General features: G+C 42.5%; 1 protein-coding gene across 3 annotated transcripts; it reads right to left on the bottom strand.

Moving 5' to 3' along the window:
• Positions 1 to 6,788: 6,788 nt before the first annotated feature.
• cfap221 (cilia and flagella associated protein 221) lies at positions 6,789 to 20,812 on the bottom strand. 3 transcript variants are annotated; one of them, XM_063877590.1, is made up of 25 exons: positions 19,797 to 19,959; positions 19,479 to 19,655; positions 19,284 to 19,384; positions 18,569 to 18,655; positions 18,363 to 18,458; positions 17,961 to 18,061; positions 17,667 to 17,770; positions 16,854 to 17,013; positions 15,362 to 15,485; positions 14,951 to 15,077; positions 14,648 to 14,759; positions 14,363 to 14,450; positions 12,923 to 13,012; positions 12,484 to 12,579; positions 11,923 to 12,010; positions 11,588 to 11,673; positions 11,135 to 11,215; positions 10,933 to 11,040; positions 10,708 to 10,854; positions 10,492 to 10,577; positions 10,343 to 10,421; positions 10,095 to 10,195; positions 7,587 to 7,703; positions 7,396 to 7,497; positions 6,789 to 7,201 (listed from the first exon to the last, which is right to left on the bottom strand). In XM_063877590.1, the coding sequence occupies exons 1-25, from the start codon at positions 19,843 to 19,845 to the stop codon at positions 7,087 to 7,089; spliced, it is 2,622 nt and encodes an 873-aa protein (XP_063733660.1). In that variant the 5' UTR covers positions 19,846 to 19,959; the 3' UTR covers positions 6,789 to 7,086. The 3 variants fall into 3 exon arrangements, with proteins under 3 accessions (XP_063733660.1, XP_063733661.1, XP_063733662.1); XM_063877591.1 differs by having other exon boundaries at positions 7,587 to 7,679; XM_063877592.1 differs by lacking the exon at positions 19,797 to 19,959 and adding an exon at positions 20,697 to 20,812 and having other exon boundaries at positions 6,790 to 7,201.
• Between the last annotated feature and the right edge of the window lie 202 nt (positions 20,813 to 21,014).

The following is a 21,014-nucleotide window of genomic DNA, read 5'->3' as shown; positions in this document are numbered from 1 at the left end:
GAACCTCAGGGGCAAATACTCTATAAACATTATTAGTATCTCAGTAAAGCATATTCAGATATTCCTTTTTGTATTGCTGCCTTAACAACACTATTGAGTAGAGGGAAACACTGCACTAATAAGACAACCGAGCGCTGGAGGGAGGAAGAACCCTCAACTTCACGCTGGTTCACTCCACAAATAGTCCTTATTTCAGGCACCCAAACAACTACCCCTTGACTTACACACAAGCTAACTCAGGTGCAAACAAGCTGACTCATTCCTAAGTGCTAGGACTCATTCCTGCAGCCCTTTAATCTTCACACACACAATATTTAAATGCTGCTAATTTAACTCATAGCTCATTAACCTCTTTAAGATGAATTGTCTGTGGACGTCCTCTCTCTCTCTAACGTGTGGCCGTGTTTTTCTCTTACATTACACTATTAATTGGACTATCTGGAGTCTCTACAGTGTGTGTAAGTAGGGAAAACATATGAAAAGTAAGCAGCAAAAAAATAATCATGGTGTCCTTTTGGTTGATATGTATAGAAGCCAAAAGAGGGGTAACACCAAACATGCACAAAAGTCAAGTTATGTAAAATTACAGTTACATAATCTACATTTTATTTTCCATTTCCTTAGCTTTCATGCAGAACTAAAGGGTGGTGTTTAATGAAGCTGTGTGGGATCATAGCAGTAGTGGTGAAGTGGTGGTAAAACATTAACACTTCTCACTATAGTCCTCTTTAATGCAAACAGACGCCTGAACCATCAGGAGTGTGTGCTCCAATTAACTCTGATTTTCTGGCAGTTTTGAAAGCTGGAACAATTTGCTTTTACTGCTGCTTCTCAAAATGAGGAAACGTGTCCGTTAATTAAATGAACTTCAGTTAATTATTAGGAACAAGAGCCCAGAAGAAGGAGAAAAGGAAACACTCGTCAAGGTCAAGTTGGATTTAAATCAAAAAGGTGAGAGCTGGAGGTGGGGGGGTCGTTACGAAAGGTAGTGGTTTTAATGAAGCTGGCAGATGGAGAGGAGCCAGACAGACATAAAAACAAATAGCAAGTAGTGGTGAAGTAGGCGTGCAACAAGGGTTTATTTGTCCCAGAATTCTAAGGTTCAGTGATTTAAATGACAGTCCTTACGGAGGGGATTTAACCCTTAGCTCTCGGGGTGATCACTGTCTGTTTTAACACAGGTAGGAGGAATATTCAGCTTTATAACACGGTGATAAGAGTGTGTGTTCTTCATTAGTATTCTGTGCATTTGTCACACTGTGTCTGTGCAGTGGAGCGCGGCAAATATTGCATATTAGCGAAGAAGAAGAAGAAGAAGAAGTGTAATTTGTCACCAAACGGTCGGAGGATGAGAGAAACACTTTAACGTTATCACCTCCTCCTCCTACCTGAGGAAAACAAGCGAATATAAGTCCATGGTAAGCAGGGGAATTAAAATAAACTGAATCAGCTGGACTAATGGGACTTAATACAACATGTGTTCGACTGTTTCTACGTGCTTTTATTTTGATCTTTCTACTTCTGATTGCTGTCTACCTGTGTACAGAATGAGGCCAAATGTAGTCGCATAAAAAGGTATGATTACGGCAGATAAGGGAAAGAAAATAGTCATAATTATCCACCGGGAGAACTACATTTACTGTATGTTTGGATTAATTAATCTACACAACATGCACGTCTTCAAGGCAGCCACATCTGGCACTTATTCAGAAAACTCCTTCCTATTTCCCCACTCAAAAACACATCAGCATCTTACAGAGCATCTCGTTAAGGTGGACAGAAATGTGCAGCAGAAGCAGCATGAAGACACCCAAAATGTTTGCAGCAGTGGGAAAGAACGTGAGTAAATGCCTCAACTCTGAAGCTCTTAAGGATCCCTGAACTTATGCAGTGATATATAGTGTAATCAGGAAGAGTGTTAAGGAGACCTACAGCAGGATACACCAACAACTACCCTCCCCGTTTCTTTGCCACATCTCAGAGGAACCCCACTGCCTACAAACAAAATGAGAATAAGGAAGGGGTTTTTGTGCTGCCGTCCCACAGCCTCTCACTGGGAATACTGTGTTTCTAGCTCAGTAATTGGATACATGGCTCGGAGCCTGTAAAGCTCTCTTCCCTGAGTTTGTGCCGCCGTTACGGAGATAATTAGCGGTAAACAAGCAGCTAGTAACCACACTGGTGATTGTCTTGTGTTGTGTCTTACATAAAACAACAGCTTCTCCTACAGCACTCGTGCATTGGTAACTGTTGTTGAAAGTAATGCCTCCCTCCGGGCTCTCCTCTGGAGCGGGTGGAGTTCTTAAAAGTCGGCGCCTCTCTCGGGTGTTATTGAGACCATTTGAGAGTATTCCAGTCATATAGCAGAGCTATGTAGAGTACTTCAGCCACTGAGGGTTGGCTGTAATTGAAAAAACGCCACTGAACTTGAGACCACTTCTAATTATCTTCCACTACAATGGCACTGAAGGCAGGGCTTTCACACCAAGACAGATATAAGAGCAATACTTATTCCTCCTTTCCTTCCCATCCGTTCAGAGGATTAACCCCCTCTAATGACCCTTATTAAAAAGGACTGTCAGAGATACGACAGAAACATGACAATGATACTGTGCTGTTGGAGGAAAGAAATGTAATGAGCACTCTCTTCAAGCTTTTTTATGGGCAGTTTTCTGGGAGTGTCGACCTCCTTTTTCTCTAAATGTCAGTCAAACAAATGAAATTATGAGGCAAAGTGTTTTTAGGTGACCTGATATGTAGTTAATCTAACATTTGCTGCCAGTTTCTGCTTTGTTTTCATCCCAACATCCCTCACAAAAGGACCTATGAATGAATCACAATCACTTCATTTACCCAGCAAATGAAATAGATAATCGACTGTGTCAGAGGCGTAGGGGTGCAGATAAGTTCCACAAACTCGCACTTCCAGAGGAGTACTGACACGCATGATGCAAGGAAAACAGGAACTGCTCTAATGAGGTAACGGGAATGCTTACACATGCCTGCCAGCAGCAGTGATATGGGTCTTGACCCCCCGACGTCGTCTGAAGCTCTACCTTACCAGAAAAACAACCTGAAATATCTCGTTCTCTGGGGAGAGAGTTTCTCCTACAGAGGGCTTAATAAATGCCCTCTTTACGCTGACTAAGAGGGCCAGAATAGTTCATGTGTAGATATTAAATTCACTGAATCAGAAACATCGTTAAATAAATTGAAAGCTGCTGCCTGTGACTTATTCATTCAGAAAAAAACAAATCCAAGGTCTGCCGACTCTCCTTATTTGCCACAAACATTTGTTTTTCTGTCCGGAGAAATGTCAGGGGGATTTATGTGGTCCCTGTTTTGTGTCGGTGGCCTATTTAATGCTACAGTGCTCACCCCTCACAACCTGGGGATGAAAGCACGTCTCTTTATGAAGCGCCGCCAATCAAACTAAAATCACAATTTCATGGTGCATCTAAGAAAATGCATTTCCAGGTATTGATTAGAGGCATGTTTCAGGTCCTTCATACCCTAAATCTAAACCAGTATGGAACAAACGTTGGTACTTCTGGTAGTGCCACATGTTTTCCATCAACCATTCCTCCTACCAAAGTGTCTTTTCCTTTCAATCAGCATAGCCCTTTATCATACCGTCAATTGAATAGCACTCAACATGTGCACATTATTCATTAATGAGGCGCTCTAGCTCAAGGACATTAACATGTAAATAAACCCTTAGCCTCGTTACAAAACTGTACTTAAGAGAGCCCGGGCTACTTTTAGCCTTTTTTTCTCAGAATCCAGTATTAGTGCACTGTGACATCTGGTTTTTCCCAGGCTGGATTCTCTCCAGTTACTCCCTCATCTCTACTCTCAGACGTGCCAATCTAAAGAAACACCCAGTCATCTCTGTTGTCTCAGAATCTTAGGGATATAAACCCTGTGAGAGAAAGAGAACACATGCAAGTCATCGTTCATCTTTAACTGAGACTATAAACTCCGTATTACTCTGTCGATAAGGGTAATCTGGGAGGTTACAAACAATCTTTTGAGGACATTTAGAGAGGCCGTTTATGCTCATTTCCAGCTTCATATTCACCCTCCGTCTGAAACCAGAGCCCAGTCTGCTCTGATTGCTTAGCTGGCCGGCTCTGTTGTGATTGGTCAACCGCTTAACGAGGAAATTAACCAGGGATTTTAGCCTTTGCAGACCATTTACAAGCACAACAACCTATATAACACACTACAGGAAAGGGAAAACCCCCCAAAAGGTCTGATTATTTTTTCTCTATTTCGTCCCAAAGACACACTGTACTGCTGATTTACCGAACTAGGGTTCTTTAAGCAGCCACAGCGCTCGGAGATGAGTCACGTTAAAGCAATTTAGCATCGCTTCAGGCTGTGTCAAGGGTGGTAGAACCCTGACATTTCAGAACACAACATTATCACTGCACATAAAAGAGAAGAGGGTTATTAAGTGCGATTTATGAGACAAGAAGATGAGAGTTATTAGCACCAGTAGAAGTGCAGATGTTTGTTGTTTTTTGAGTAAAAAACAATCACGAATGTTCGTAGGAAGTAGAATATGCGATGAAGTTTGAAGTAATGTCTGCAGACAAGACAACAGCATAATACCTGGAGTTAGTGCGTCAAACAAAGAAACCACAGCGACTGCACAAAGCTCACTCTCTCTTTGTATTACAAATAACTTTCCGCACTTCAATTAGAAGTTTAAAAGTGATAAGTGACAGAACACATAAAGCCTGCTCTTATTCTGTGTTGAAACAGTAAAGAACAAGTTAGATAAATAACTGGCCAAATTCACGCGGGGATTCTAGCCCCTGCAGATCATTTACATGCACTAAAATCTACCATACAGGAAAGGGAAAACCCCCTGAAACCCTTATAGGCCCCCTTTGTATGTGACAGTGCAGACTCAAACAAACCGCTAAGAGTAAGCGTAAAAAAAGGTCAAATTATGGCACGGTTTGCTAAAACGTAGCTTTAGTTTTCGGTGTAAGTTTAAGGTGCATCCACCAGATATAAAACCATCTAGTTCCTGCATTTGGAGCCTTGGAAAGATTTCAGACGGAGTGAATTATATGTAAAAAAGCGCCCCAGTGAACACCTTTGATTTTCAGTAGATGTAAAATTGCATGACCCCTAGTTTCCGATCTGCTTCCATCACGAGTCCTCTTGAGAGGGCGACTCAAGGACACGTCTGTGTTGTGCAGACTCGCTTATACCTCTCACTCAAATGCACCCAATTTCCACAGATGTAGAAGCGTGCCATTGGTTAATTTAGGCGGGCTTTCAGAGCGATTCTGCTCTGCCAATGGTTCAGGGCACCTTGCCCACTGCCGTCTCCATTACTCGTCTCTATCAGCAGACACAAGGCGTGGAGCAGATGGAGATGATGTCAGGGCTGTTACTCAGAAAAGTTGTTTATAGTTGACATGGCAGTAAGGCTGAGGGGATTTTATGTCACCTCTACATTTTAATTAACACTCAGTCTTTCCCTTTCTCTCTTTAGTTGAGCTCAAAGAACTCAAAATGATGTTTAAAGAGAGGAGGACATCGAGGCCTGAAGAGTGCTTTATATTCAAAGCGAGCCATCCCAAACATGAACTAAGCCGAAGACTTTGTCCGATGTTGGACTAAAGATATCTCTGCTTTGGACAGAACTTCCTCGGTTGGCAGTCAATGGGAGGATGTAGTATCTCTGAGGGGTGATTGCTCAGACACACTTTTCTCCCTGGCAGTTTTTAAGGAGTAATTCATTGAAATGTCTTTAACGAAAAGACACCGGGAAGAAGGGGACGGACCATGAGGATGATCCAGGGAAAAGGTTGTATTTAAAAAGGAGGGAATAAAGGAAGTTGCTCTGGGTGATAGTTGCTTTCCTCACACACACATCCTGTTACTATTATTACACTGTCTATTACTAATTCAGTCCATATCATCGCTGTGGCTTTAATTAAATATGTATTTATAGTTTTAATTCCCTGTGTATTTTACGTCTCAACCTGTACTAATGCGTCAAAATGCGATTACACGAGCGTTTAGAATAGAGCTCCTTTTTCTCAATGGATTTTTAGTTGTTTTCAGCTTCAGTGGAAGTGAGTTTTGTCCTTTAAAACCCGCCCTCTACTGATACTGCGCTCTGATGGTGGAGTAGTTTCACTAAAGGCGTTTGCATCTGTGTGGATCCAACCCCATGTCTGAAATATATCGCCTTTCCTAGTAAAAAAAATGTGTGAAAAGGGTGTTCAAATAAGCAACGTTCCTGTACTGAATTGGTCCAATACACACTCACTGGAGGACAAATACATGTAAAAAGAAAGGTGTAAAATCACAGAGTTAGAGCGCCCTCTAGCGGAGAGAACACACACACTGCACTGGACTCCATCAAAGTGAGTAAACAGCATGTCAGCACTTCTCATAATTAAATTCTGACCTAAGCAGCTTTCTTTTTACCGCCACATAAATATGAACTTTTAAAATTATAACGCTGATAAATGTGGAAACAATGCCAAGTCCTCGACTGGCGACAAATCAGCGAGTGGTTACACAAATTACAGGTGAATACAAATCAATATTAGGGCCTGGTGCCACTTCTTCACCCATTAGACTTGCAAACATCATTGGAAATCATACTCAGAACTCCTTGTCAAAGCATGTTCAGGTTTTGCATGAATAAAAACATCTCAATCATATCTTTTTTTTACCAATATATCAGAGTTTATTAGTCATAAGCACTGTGTTGAAAGTACAGTACAGTACAACACCATGAAGTGCAGCGAAGTAACGCATATTTTTGACTGAATTGGGATGCAGCTCGTTAGATATACTGTTGCTGTGCTTATATATGGATGTGTGTGGGTGTAGGGATAACGAATTCCCAGGCTTTGTAGGAGCACAGGAGGAGAGCGTACTGGAAATGTTGAGTAGGTGGGAGAGAGGTTTAAGCGTGGGTGAGAGTAACCAGGTTTTATTTAACTGAAGTGGCAGGGGAAAGTCTCCTATAGGTGAGTAGGATGGACATGTGATTGTGTGTAGTTACAGAGAGCATGTATTCGGAGGTGATTCTATTGGAAAGCCTATTCACAGTGAAGGTGTTTCAGTGACTTCGAGTTGCTTCAGCCGGCTCATCACTCTTCCTCCCATCCGGTTGAACTGAGCCCTGTGGGTCGCCTCCGTCTGACGCTCCCTCTGGTGCCTGTGACAGAGCAATTCAACTTTAAAGTGGAAGAACTGAGGAGGGTGAGCTGGTTCAAAGGATTGATTGGTAAACTAGAGGCAGATTCAGCTCTAAAAAGCAACAGTATGTAAGAAAACAATTTGAGAATCTGAGTGTGAATGCATCTCTTTCTTGGTAACACACACACACACTCATCGTCCCGGTAGACTCACCTGACTGCTGTGTCTTTTCTAAGGTTGCTATTGGAGACCACAGCTTCCCCCGACAAGAACTGCGCTCTGACTATCTCGGGTGTTAGCTGGACGCCTTCGCACCTGACGAAAACACACAGTCTGAGCATGAGAGCAGCCAGAATAAGCTTCCATCAGGGAGATCGATAGGTGTCAATAGTGCATGTACTTACGGCGGGTCCATTAGCGGTGGCAGTTGATCAGCAGGCCCGCGCAGAGGAGGAGGTGCTGTGAGGGGAAGTGTATCTGTGCTGTAGTCCACAGTCCTACAGAGGACACACACATTTCCCCTGAAGAGCCAGACCACACATTACCGATTCGAGATAATGGTCAGATATCGACTCCATCTTACGGAGATGAAAGCAGCGCTTCGGGTTGTTTGAAATCGCAGTTTGAACAGGAATGATAAAAGATCTCCCGAGTGAAAGTGGATGCCTCTTACGGGCAGAAAACAGAATTAAAACCCTGACAATCCACAGGTTTGCTTGTGGACGCTCCGCCGGGCTTTCAACTCTAACGTTATTATGTGAGACGTGTGAGACTTTATTAAATGTGTCTACTATATATAAATCAACTGTTCACTATCTAAAGTTGGCAAGGTAGTTTTTTTTTATGAGTTAGCTACACAAGCTTCAACCCGGCAGCAATGGTTGAAAGTGCATTACTTAAGCTCTGTTACAACTTTCAGATTCAGATCATTCATTGAGTAGTATTTCTTCATCCATGTGTCATTTTTAAACCTGCAGACACTGATTTATTTGTCCACTTTGGGGCAGAGTACTACTGATAAATATTCAGACTGAGAAAGTTACAGTTTTAAAGTTTGTTGAGGTGCAGCAGAGTTGAATTATTCACATATACTGTATTCGTAAGAGATGTACTCTCATCTTCTGCTACACCCTCCTGGCTTAAAGCCTATTGTTTGTTTGTCAGCAACTGCAGCTTCAGAGATAGAAAACAGATAAGGTGGAGAAAGGAGGCTTAGGGGATCATCTTTTGTATAATATACCTACAGTTTTACTGCGGATCAGAGCTGGCATAAAGAGAATACTTGTGTTTGCCAAGATCTGATTTTGCAACACAACGAAGCTGAGTAAAAACAGAAGCAGACAGACAGGTGAAGCGGAGTCAGATCCAACCCCACGCTTTCACAAGTACATCATGCGTCTGCCCAAATTAGTTGTGCATCTCTTCAAATAAAGAAACTGTTTCAGAGGAACATTAGCTCTGCAACGTTGGACTTCTATCATGCAAGAGAAACTGCAATGTACATGACGAAATTTCCTGAAAAGGGTTGGAGACAGGGTTTTGCATAGCTGAGTGCTATTGGATGTGACAGAGTGCAAAGAGAAGCATACATGACCCCACCTGGGACAAACCAAGGCAGCGCTCACTAATACTTTACATCAAAATATCATCATTTATTCACCGTCCATTTAGGTTAACGACTGAATAAATCATCACATCACGGTGTAAGTGAAGACAGTCGGCCTACATATGACCTAGATTCTGCACTGGAAGTATTTCACTGCAGGTGTACAGGAAAGAAGGCAAGAGTTTCAATTCTTAATCTCCATAGAAATTAAGTAGAGCTGATCACTACAGTATTAAGGTGTCAATCCAAAAACTACTGAAATGTGGATATTTGGGTTTGCAATGAAGTGAGATGTCGGTGTGTTGCAATGAACTATGACTCAACACTCGAGAGATTCCTACAACCTTTCCCAAAAGGAGACGTAAAGAGTACAAGATTTAAGTAAAAAAACTATGCAAAATGTCAAATCACAACCAAAAGTTGAAATGCAAAATGAGCAAAATGCTGCAAGACTGTGAGGAGTCATCTCTTGGTAATACCATGTGACGGATGGCATGCCAAATCCTTAAATATTTATACACAAGCCTCTTGGCAATTTGACAGGATAAATCTTTACTCTGATAAGTGTCCACTTGTTAAACCAGTAACAGGATCCCATGTCTTACAAATCATGTCACCGACTTGTAAAGGGTCTCAAGTCTCAGCAGATCGACTGATAACAGCTATGGATCAAGAGATCAATTATTAATAGACTGGATGTGATTGAGAGCTTCTTATGGATCAAATTCAAGAACTTTTGGAGAAATTTCCAGGACCAAATTCCCTGAAATTCAACAGGATTTACAGATGCTCATATTCAACTTCAATCCCCCATGAATGCATGCGAGTGGTGCACTTTCTCCTGGAGCATAAAACAATGACGCAACTGCAGGTGTTATGCAAAGAATAAATATCACAAGAACTGCAATTTCTATTCTTGCACAAAATATATCAGCACCTCAAATGGCCAGAAACTCACAAGGCATTGTTTTCTTTGCCTTCTACTCACAAACAAAAGGAGCTGAACACCATCCTACACACTTGCTCCATAAATTGTATGAAAGGGAAACTGGAGGAGCTACAGTACAGTGAAGTTATTGCGACCACAAGGCCATGAGTTCAAATTCTTCCATGGACTGAAAAGATATGAACAGCGGAAGTGAAACACAGCCCCTCTCCACTCTGTAAACAAGTTGTGTAAACATGTACTAGTACTTCTTTATCCTACACTGGTCTTATGTGGGAACCTCTGGGTGGTTCTGTCAGTATGAAAGGGTTCCCTTACTGAATAAGAGGGGGAACACAAAGAGAATAAGTTCTGTCCTACCTGTGCAGGGAGAAGTCACAGCTGGGAGAAGGCTGGCTGGACAGAAACTTTGAGGTGATCGAATGGAAGTCCTTCCATGTCATGAGCCCAGAGATCACTTCCTGTTGATGGTAAGGAACAAATAAGCAACATCAGCATCAGTTAAATAAGTTATAAAACAGATAAACAAGAGTTGTAACTCATTCCATTTGTAGGCTGAGGTTTGTGAATGAAATTAAAAGTTGTAAAAGTGTCTGAAGAGAAATTACCTTGCAGTCCAGACTCTGCCCCGGAGTGTGTGGGGTCTGCGTCCCTCTGCCACACATGCTGCTCTCAGGGGTGGAGTACCTGCACACAGAAAGTCTTTTGTGAATTTGTGGGTCAACATTTGGAAGGATAACAGGATAAAAGCATTCACCTGGGCAGAGGGCAGAGGTGGAACTCCAGGTCAGTCTCCAGATACTTGGGGGTCGGTTTGAACGCCTGCAGGCCTGGAGCTGGGTTCTAAAACACATAATGAAGCACATTTAACGTGCTATTTCAGTCTCTGGATTAAACGCACAATATATAATCTACACAATAGGTCATTTTTACATGTTTTTTGGCGATGCATAGCAAAGATGCATGGTCTTACAAAGATTCTGAGTGGGTTAGCTGGAAACGGTGCGTGCAGAGCTTCAGGGGCGCTGAAGGAAAGAACAGCATCCTCCTCCTGCTGATCCCCCCATGCCTCCACTGCTGAGGGACATTCAGCTCCAGCCTCACTTGGCACCGGCACTTCCTAGGTAAATGAGGGAAGAAATAAATCAACCTTTCTCTAATAAGGTGAGAGGTTTAAGTCAAGCTGCTGCAGATTTACCGCAGCTCCAGTGCGAAGCGGTCTGGCCAGAGTCGTTGGGATGTACGAGTTGAACGCCTCCCAGGCTGACACGGGTTGGTAGCCCATTAGCTTATAGTGCTGTGGAACCTGTAGGGACAAACAATACCAACAAATAGTATGGTTCATATCAAATGTTATTGAAATACAAGCTGCTGGGTACACATCGGCAGTAAACTCCTACTTGGAGCTTGAAGAAAGGGATGTGTGTTGTCACGGTCACGTCGACGGGATCCACGGGCACTTCGACCAGATTACTGCGAGCCTGTAAATATCAAGGAGACAAATGGCATTATTTGTTTGACTGAACGTGGAGGCCTTATCTCCCCGGGGTTATCGGGAAACTGAGCTTCCACTCTGATTCCACATCTAGATCAAAGACATCTTCTGGGGGAAATAATGAAGGAAAATTGCAGGACGACTGCCAGCACTTTTCAGGGACTCTCATCTTCCATATGTCAGAACCCATTTAGGTAATTTCTTAACAAGACGGACTGATTTGCAAAGAAGCGGTTTACACTTTTGTCTCAACAGGCTAAACATTGATAGTTAAGTATATTTAAAACAGAACTAACAACCTGTAATCTGCAGGAAGGATGTCATTGTTTATTAGATTTCAGATGAGTAATGAACTCACCAGCGGGTCGGCAGAGAACACAGGGAAAGAAAACGGGAAGATCCTGTCAGGTGAGATCTTCAGATCAAAGGTCCTGTCCTCCTCAACTGATAAAGAGAAGACACAGGTCATAATTGAATTCCTCTGATCGTTATGGTCTGTGATGAATGTAAAGTAAATGTACTCGGCACCATAAATAGCCTCGTCCCTGGGGCCTGCATGTATGTTCTAAAAAGCTCATAATAACCAGAGGAGATCACCATTTCTCCTCCAGGAATGAATTCAATTAAGCATGCTTTTGTGACATGGCTTAATGAGATTACTTCTGAATGAGGAGATTAGAGGATAATCAAAACCTTTCTTTGCCAGGGGCGACTTCTTCATGGTTTGGGAGAGCTTCTTCAAACAGGTCAGTCTCCGGTCCATGCGGCAGCGAATCACGGTCTGAGCGGTAGAGAAGAGTTCAGGGTGTTATTGCTTTAATTAAGTGTATAAATCAATCTCTTCTAAAGTCACAATAAGGAGTAATGGTGCAGTAAACGACAACAAGAGTACAGTGAACCCCCTAATAAAATGCAAAAACTAACATTTCCACAATAAAAAAGACCTTTATTTTGAGTTGCCTGGAAGAAGAGGAGCATGTTGGTCCTGTGACTTTAAGAGGCCATGTCAGATCAGCCTGCTTTCACTGGAAGGCACTTTGTGTTCCCAGGAAAATTGACTTTACCGTAAAGAATATTATGCATTTAGTGGGAGGGATTCACACATGGTTGACCTAAAGGGACAGGGGTGCAGGGACGCCAGCCCCCTCCTGAGGGGAGAGGACAGTGTGTGTTGGCGTGTGAAGGGTCTGTGCATTAAAGCCAATGAATATGCATGTATGCATTTTGCACATGTACTGTGTGGTGGGACTGCACCTTGCGGGCTGCCTGCTGGAACAGACTGAGGGCTCGGCGTCTCAGCTCCCACTGGAAGCTGCAGAAGAACTGGAAGGACGGGGCTCCCTCGCAGGCCTGGAGAGGTGACACACAGTTACTGACTTTCATTTGGCATAGTTACATGGAGTACTTATCAAAAGGGATGTAAAGGGAAGTTTCATGAGATCTCAGCTCCGGGATTTTGATTTAGATGGGTTGCAAATGTGTTAAATTTCAGCACATCCATCACCTCCCCCCCCCCCCCCCAGGGTTTGTCACAGAGAAATGAATGCTGTCACAGGGTTTACTCATGATGGAGGGCTGTCAGCATGAAAGGAGTGATCATTAATCGAGTGATGATAGAAAGATCTATTTTAAAAACAACCAGGGGAGTCTTTGAGTCTCACTTTATCAGAAATATCTGAGAGTAGAGGGTTACCTGTCCGGCTTCACTCAGCACCCGTCTGGAGGAGAGTACAGGTGGCCCAGCAGCGAAGTCTTCCTCCTGCCTCACATCTCCTCTGTTCACCTACAAAAAAAATCAGTTATCATGCCGGCGGTCTGTGCAGGAATTGGCTGGAAATCTGTAGATACATGTTGGTTTATAAGCATGAAGTAGATTTCTATTTTTTGCTAAACCCTCAGAGTTCATGCGATGACAGATGCTGCGAGGCCAGTGGAAAAATAATATTTCAACATGTTTATTCTCTGGAGTAAGAACTGCTTTGTCTGCAGAGGCAACAGTGTCTTTGCCTCAGGAAGAAATACAATTGACGGGGTCTAACATCTTAATTCTTCCCAAAGGTACCAATGACAAATAATCCTGTGGAGCACAGCCTCGTTTTTATGCCATGATATAATGACAATATAATTAAAGTACACCCAAACTAAATTAAATAATATGTATAAAAATAATACAAAACAGAACCAGGAGCATAAAGTGCATTTACTCTGGGGCTCTGTTACCAAAAATTGCACTTAAATATTTAAGATTTGGCACGTATGTACAGATGTCTTCAGTACTGAACAGGCAATATCCTGCAACTACACTTTCTTAATGGTTAGGACCGCAAAGTAACAAAATATTAGCTATAATTAAGATGCCAAATCCTCTCTTATTTAAGCTTAAAGCCAAATTGTCCGCACAACGAAGCTGTGGACGATAAATTAATAATGTCAAATTGATGGGGGTCACTTCCGTATATCATAAGATGAGTCTGTTATCGTGACTATGATATATTAAGGTACCGCAGAATAATTAAATGAAGTCACGAAGAACGCAAACACAGGAGCACGTCTTCTCTGCTGAGTTATTTCAGGTCTGCTCTGCAGTCCAGATTTCAAAGAGGATATAAAGAAGATGATACTAGCGCCTATCATAAAAACAACAAAGCACCCATAAAACTCCAGAGGTGGCTTATATGAGGCTGTGAACAAGTGTGTGTGTGTGTGTATGGAGAGGAGAGGGGAGGGGAGGAAGTGCTGTTAAGTGTCCGTGAGACTTCTGTCCACTATTCAAATAACTTTTTTTTGGAACGCAGACACGCAGGCCCATATTTCAGAAGTGATGTTACTTTGGCTGAGTGTGCACATTTCCACTGTGACTCAATAAAGCGGTCACAGAGGCGGCACAGACGCATGAAACATCGTCTAATAAAACTGAACCAGGTCATGACATTGGTTATGCATGTGTTGGATATTTATTTTGGTCCTGTAAATGTACTTGTGAGGATTGGAAATATAGGATTGACAACATTTCCTCTTATTTTTGCTAGAAATATTATATTTGGTTGCCGTGTTTATGCCCCAAATTACCTCCCGGGAGAATATGAATGGGCCGACTGTTTACCTGTGTCCATAATGAAGGGTGAACTCTCACCATGTATTCATGCAGTGCCATCTCTCTCTCCTCCGCTATCTGCCGCCTGCTGAGCTCCGACACCGGGTCCTTACCAACATGAACTTGCCTTTGAAGTAACAAATATACAGGATCAAAGATTACTTTGTGAAGACACACATGAACTCAAAAGAAATCTAAAAAGGTGTACGTGATCTGCCTTTTAACTTCAATGTAATTTGCCTTGTGCATCATTAGGTAATATAATGGGCTCTGCTGTTTATGCTTTTTGTATTTAATTAAATGCTGCATTTGAGTTTGCTCTACCATCGGAGGTGGTTGGCCTGCTCCTCCTTCACGTTTTGCTGAACCTTTTTCCTGAAGAGAGCTTCCTTCATCTGTCTGTTCTGCACACCAGCCATGCTGCCACACGATAGGGCTGAAGTGAAGCGATAACCCGTGAAATAAAAGCACAGATTTTGTTATTATATGCATTTTCTGTATCGCAATTCACCTGATTTACTAAACTGTGCAAAGGCAGAATACAACAGGACAATAAAGCAACATTTTTGCAGCTTTTCTGAGGGGAAATGCATGTCAAAGAGATTAAAATCATTAGCTGTCATCTACCTTCCTTCAGGTCTTTAGAGCTGAGCTTATCTGTGTCTTTGATCAGCATCTTTGCCACGCCTGCAGGAGAGCAGACATCTACCGAAGGCTTCAGTCCAGCCTTAACACTCGCTTGATCTCTCAGTGTCTGGAAATAACAGCATGAAATGAAAGGTAAGACAAGCCACAGCAAGGAATTATCAACAGTGCACAAACAAAAGAGAGAATGGATTGTTTTGCTTTGAGGAATTATTCATTATAAAGATAGCTGAGAGTAAAAAGAAACAACTGAAAACATTCCCAGTCTGATATTGGGGATCTTGTCTCCTTATTTAAAAGTACACATAAATGAATAGAGGTAACTTACCTTGTGCTTACCTTAATCCCCTTCTCCATTCATATATCAGATTGCTATTAAACCACATACACTACCTTTGATTTGTCAGGCTCCTTAGTTGACCTGTATTTGGTTTTATTTTGGCGGGGCACTTGAGTGACAGGTGAAGGTCCCGTGAATCGAACTGCATCTCCATGACCCGCCTTTTTTCCCAGCTCACTGTCATGCAGAAAAACAAGAGGAGAAAAGGACGCCTAAAGTTTTAATCATGTTGGAATTGCACTGTGCATTAGTAAGGGGGGATCAGATTCATGAGTAGAGAACACTCAGTGACATTTTTGCAGCTAGGTTGCTAGTAGGAGCCGGTGAATGAACAAACAGAGGAAGGAGGAAGACTAAAGGGTGGAGAGGTAGAGGCGGGAATGCTAATTGGTTCATTTTTGTTTAGAGGTCCAAGGTCTGCTCTGGTAGCGCAGAGAACAGCAGTAAATTGGGTGTATACGATGATATATGGGCAGTGAGGGGTGGCAGGGAGGCTGAGCAGCGAGGTCAGAAGCCAGATGATTCATTTCCATTATATTTGCATTTCTCCGTTTGTGATCGGACATTAATTAGAAAGACATCTCAGCACACACAGCAGTATCTATGATCTTTAATGGCTGATTTGACACTTCCCTGACACATTTAAGGCATCACCAAGATTTACTACGTTTATTTAAGCCTTTATTGCAGGCTGTGAGATTGATTAGATTGATGCAACGAAGTCATTTGAGGGATTAAAATCTTCATGTGTTTATTGTACACAAGATAAGCCGGGCAGCAACGCTAAGCAACCAGCGAGTATCAGGCCCTGGGTCTAGCTGGAGAAACACTGGCTCTTGCATGTAGTTTTTAATCTCTCAATTGCAAATATCTTTTATTCTGTTCCATGGCAGGGAACAACAAACAGAGGGAGAATGTTTGATATGCTAAACATTCATCGGGAGGCATATCCATCTTGATATCACTGCAGCAGCTACCGAGCTATTTTCATGAATTATTAACTTTCGACCGAGATAACACCAACACAGTGCGCTGGATGGAGCCGCCGCTGTGTGATGGATGGCACCGTCTTTCTCATGGGAACACAGTTAAACATTAGGTTCTACACTGGCTGGAAAAAACAACTAATGGGAAGTTGCAATCAGCAAACAAGCCCATCTTTTCCAGCTCCAGTTAGGACGTGCTTTTATCCCTAAATGGACCACCTTAGTAATTACTTGCACGAACAACCTGAAAGCTGTGGGCATTACTGGACAGTGTGAGGGGAAAGAAAAGACTCCATCTAATCATTTTTATACTTTCATTCAGGGTTTGTGATGCTTATCCAGACCAAATAAAGAACAGAGGACTTCACACATTCATCAAACATTTAACGGCTGCACAAATAAGTGGTGTGACTGAAGTATTGTCAAACAGGTTTCTACTTTAGTCGAGGATAAAACCCAGGAGACGGCTGTGCATATATCATGCTGCATCCTGGTCAGCTGATGTCAGTGTGTGCCTTGACCAAAACTCATTCATATTAAAAATCAACAGCTGGTTTACCTGAGGACCAAGTGAGGGGTGCAGCTGCCACTGATGGTGCAGAGGAAGGGTCTGCTGTTGAACTGCGAGATGATCAGCTGGAAGGTGACCTGGCATGTCTCATACTGGAGAGGACTGAAGGTCACCATGATATTCTCTTCACCGTTGGCAGGTATCACACCTGGAGAACCAAGAAAAAGGGATGAGCCAGGGGTACTTGACAAAACTTCTCATGTAACTAGATAGCAAAACAAATGGATAAATGGTTTTGTTCTGCTTCAGCTGTAAGTGATGTATCATTGCAATGGTGTATTGTGTGTACAGAGGACTAAAAAAGAACATCCAAAATAAGAAACTCATTTGTTTCCCTTCTTCTCATTCCAGGTTTGTACTTCAGCTGTATTTCAAATCCTAAGTGCTGCTTTCCGCCGTGTGTTATGATGCTTCCCAGACCATGCATACTGCTAGGTGTCGCCATGTGGAAACTACAGGCATCCTTTAAACTCTGTGGCGGCTTGTTTAATACACAATCAGTCCGAGGTTTGAGAAAACACAGCACACCTGCTTTACTATCGCTGGTCGACTGAATGAAAAACCCATTATCCATATTCCCAGCTGGATATAGGGAAAGCATGCAGAATAACCACTTCTTTTTTTAAAGACACAAAAACCCTCTTAAAATCTGCAAATGTGTTTAAATTAAGTCTAAATTCTTTCAAATGTGTCTTTTTTTATTCCAAAAAAAGATTCGGAGCATCTGTATATGCTCAATACAGTGAGGAACATCTGTCATAGACTGGATATATCTATATTTTATAGGTGTATGGTCCCTACCTGTAAGGGGCTGGATGCAGAAGGCCTCATGGGGCTGGAGAACATGAACCTGGAAATCAAAGTCGATGGGGCAGCTGCATCTCAGAGGGATAGCCTGGCAAACACTACAGACAGGTGGGAAAAAATACAAGATGAGGATATTTTTTTTAATGATTGGACACCAAAGGGTGAATGGAAGCATGGTGAGCTGTATGGAAGAATAGGAAGAGACAGGCCAGCCCCGGGGCAGATGGGAGGTCAGAAAACAGTCCGATGAAGATCCAAACACACAAACTGTACGCCGTACGCACACACCTGTTTCCAAGTGGCACGGCTGACAGGTCAATGTGAGGAGGGATGCGCAGGTCATCCATGACAGGGTAAGCATGAACTGGAATTAACAGGTTCTCCTCCCCCTTAGAACGGGTGTGGGTGGGTTGAATGCACAAGAAAGAGAAAACAGGAGAGAGCAGATAGAGATAAGAGAGGTTTCAAAATAAACATGGGGATGGTTCACCAAATGATAAAGCAACTAGAGCTGCAACAATGAGCTGAATGACAGGAGAACATTTTACTAACTGTTCTCAAAAATTACAGGTACGATTTGTTAGATGCAGCCAAAATCAAATAGTTAATGTCACTGCAAAGTTATCTGAGAGTCATTGTGACAGGCTTTGCTTAATGCCTAGAGTGCACAGATAACAGTTGGATCCTCACCTTGCAGTGAACCCGAATGCAGTCATAGAAGTAGCGCCACTCGTCGGGACACAGCCTGACCTTCAGTGTGTAGGCGAGGCCCGGGATGAGTCGATACTTGAAGGAAAACAGATGGAGCGGGGTTGAATCATCAGAATCAACACTGATTTGCACTAATGCACGAGTGGAGTCATTCAGGTCAGCCGTTTGTAATGAAAAAAACATACCTTTTTAGTGTAAGTAGTTTGGAAGTGCTTGGTTTGAGTGGGAATGATATGAATATTCATGACTTCAGATGAGATGTTGATTAGTTTCTGAGGGAGGAGAGGGAAGAATTATTCAATGCCATCCAATCATGTGCACTTGACGAAACCATTTCCATTTTCTTGGTGTTTACATCGAGTCTACATTGCTTCGTCACAAATATATGAGGTCCAATCAGTGCCCTTTCAATTGAATAGCTGCTAAAGCCAAAATTAAATCATCCACACTTTATACTTGTTGATGGCTGGGACAGAAATGGGGTGATATGAAACACTTAGTAGGGGGCTAAACAAGTTATGTAGACAGATAGCATGAACGCAGGAAAAACATTTTGCTCAAACAACTCAAAGAGACGTGTTGTCATCACACCAATATCTACTTCCTGCTTAATGTCCTGTATGCACTCAGCTCTGATAGCTGCACAGACAACTTCTCCCTGACCCAGGCTACTGTCCACACATACATCAGTCACCAGGTGCTTCAAACACGTGGATATAATGCATTTCACTTCCTGCTGCATGAGCCCCGTCAGTATGATAACCAGCTCTGTAAATGCATCCAACAGGAGAAGCTGCTTTTGAAAAAACGCTCTCAACTATTCACTTATATATTTGATCACTTTCAATCTGTAAACTCAGTTCAATGTATCCTGTGAATGAGAGAGTGTATTTTCCTCACCAGGATCTTTACATAATGCTTCCCCATCTCAAACCCACTGAAGTGGAGCTCTGGGGGGTCTGCTTGGATCAAGCTGTTGCTTTTCAGCTTGGCATAGATTTCTATAAGAGGGGAAAATAATTTGTGAAATGTAACAAGCTTTTAAGCAACAGGAAGTGGCTTCAATGCAGGCTTTTCAGAGGGCTTCATACGTACTTGATTCGAGAAGATGATTGGGAGCGTTTGCTGTGTTCCTGCTCTCCTCCACCAGCTGGCTCAGAGGCAGAGGGGTCCCCCTCCTGAGGGGCTCCGGCAGTTTTCGGGGGCCAGAGAGGGCCACCTCCATCCTGCGACAGGTCAGGTCTGGCTCCTCATGAGAGAAATGACAGAAGGCTAGAGGACAGACAAGGAGACAGCAGATTGTTAGGGAATAATGTGTTGGTATAAAGCCATGAATACATAATGTGAACACAAGAGGAAAGACCTGGAAGGACAGCAGGTTATTATGGGTGTTAAAGATTGAATTGTATTTACTGTCTGATATGAAGATGCAGAGAGTAGCACAAGAGGCATCCCATTTCATCCCCCTGTATACCGTAGTCCTTTAAAACCCCTTCATTTTTAATCAGGTTATATAGTTGCAGCCTTGTGCTTAATGCAGTTACTTTATTCCATAAGGTAAATACCGACTATTTTCTGTACATCTCATACTGTACACACACACACACACACACACACACACACACACACACACACACACACACACACACACACACACACACACACACACACACACAGTGCAAAAACCTCATGTTTTTTAGTTGGCTTTGAGTGAAGCAGAGCCACTTCTTTCCTTAGCATTAGCTGCATCTAACTACTAACAGTGCTTGTAAATCTTTAATGCAGAATACATATTTATTTCTTAGCCTTAATTGCTTGGTTTTGCACGCGCGCAGTAAGCCGTGCAACAGGTGTGTGCCTCCCCCAATCAACTGAATTGATCACAGGTGCGCCAGTCAGGGCGATAATCAAGGATAATCAGAGAAATGGGCAGCCCCCGAGCCAAACTTCTCTGGAATGGAAATGTGGGAATAAAATGTAAAAGCATAAAGCTGCAAAGAATAACAGGTCAGAGGTTAAGGGGTCGGGAAGAGGGGCACTTTTGATACACGAATAAAACACTATTTTGTTTGTGAAGCACTTGCTTGACAAACAAAAGTGCTTCACAAACAAAACACTATTTACAAAACAATGCTATCACCTTCCGTACACAACATAAACAAATAAACACAATGAATAGCTTTAACTCACCCGACGTCACCCGCTAGCTTACATTAACAGCTCACTCTAGCGTCAACTTAAAAGCTTCATAGCAAGACTTTTATCCGCTTCTCATAAAAAAAACATGAACAACAATGTCACTTGAGAACTTACTTAAGGTTTAGACAACGGTTTGCATGTGGTGGTTGAGTTTAAAGCAGTAATATTCCGTCTATTTTCGCACAACATACATTCAGCAGGAATTCGACCTCTCAAACACTGATGTTGCCATAGGGACGCTGGCGTTCTAAAGGGGGCGGGACCAACGGCCTGTGGGCGAAACCGATTAGTCCTGTAGGAAATCATTCAACCGAAATAAGACCGAAAAACAGTCACTTTGCTTTCAAAATAAAAGCAAAGATTTCTAAATATATATATATTTTATTATTTGTGTGGATGTATACAGTTTAAATACATTTTGTTGATTTGTAT

This window comes from Eleginops maclovinus, chromosome 24 (assembly GCF_036324505.1).
Source record: "Eleginops maclovinus isolate JMC-PN-2008 ecotype Puerto Natales chromosome 24, JC_Emac_rtc_rv5, whole genome shotgun sequence".
NCBI classification, from domain to species: domain Eukaryota; kingdom Metazoa; phylum Chordata; class Actinopteri; order Perciformes; family Eleginopidae; genus Eleginops; species Eleginops maclovinus.
Note: the sequence above shows the minus strand (reverse complement) of the source record. Positions and strands in the feature narration are given on the sequence as shown.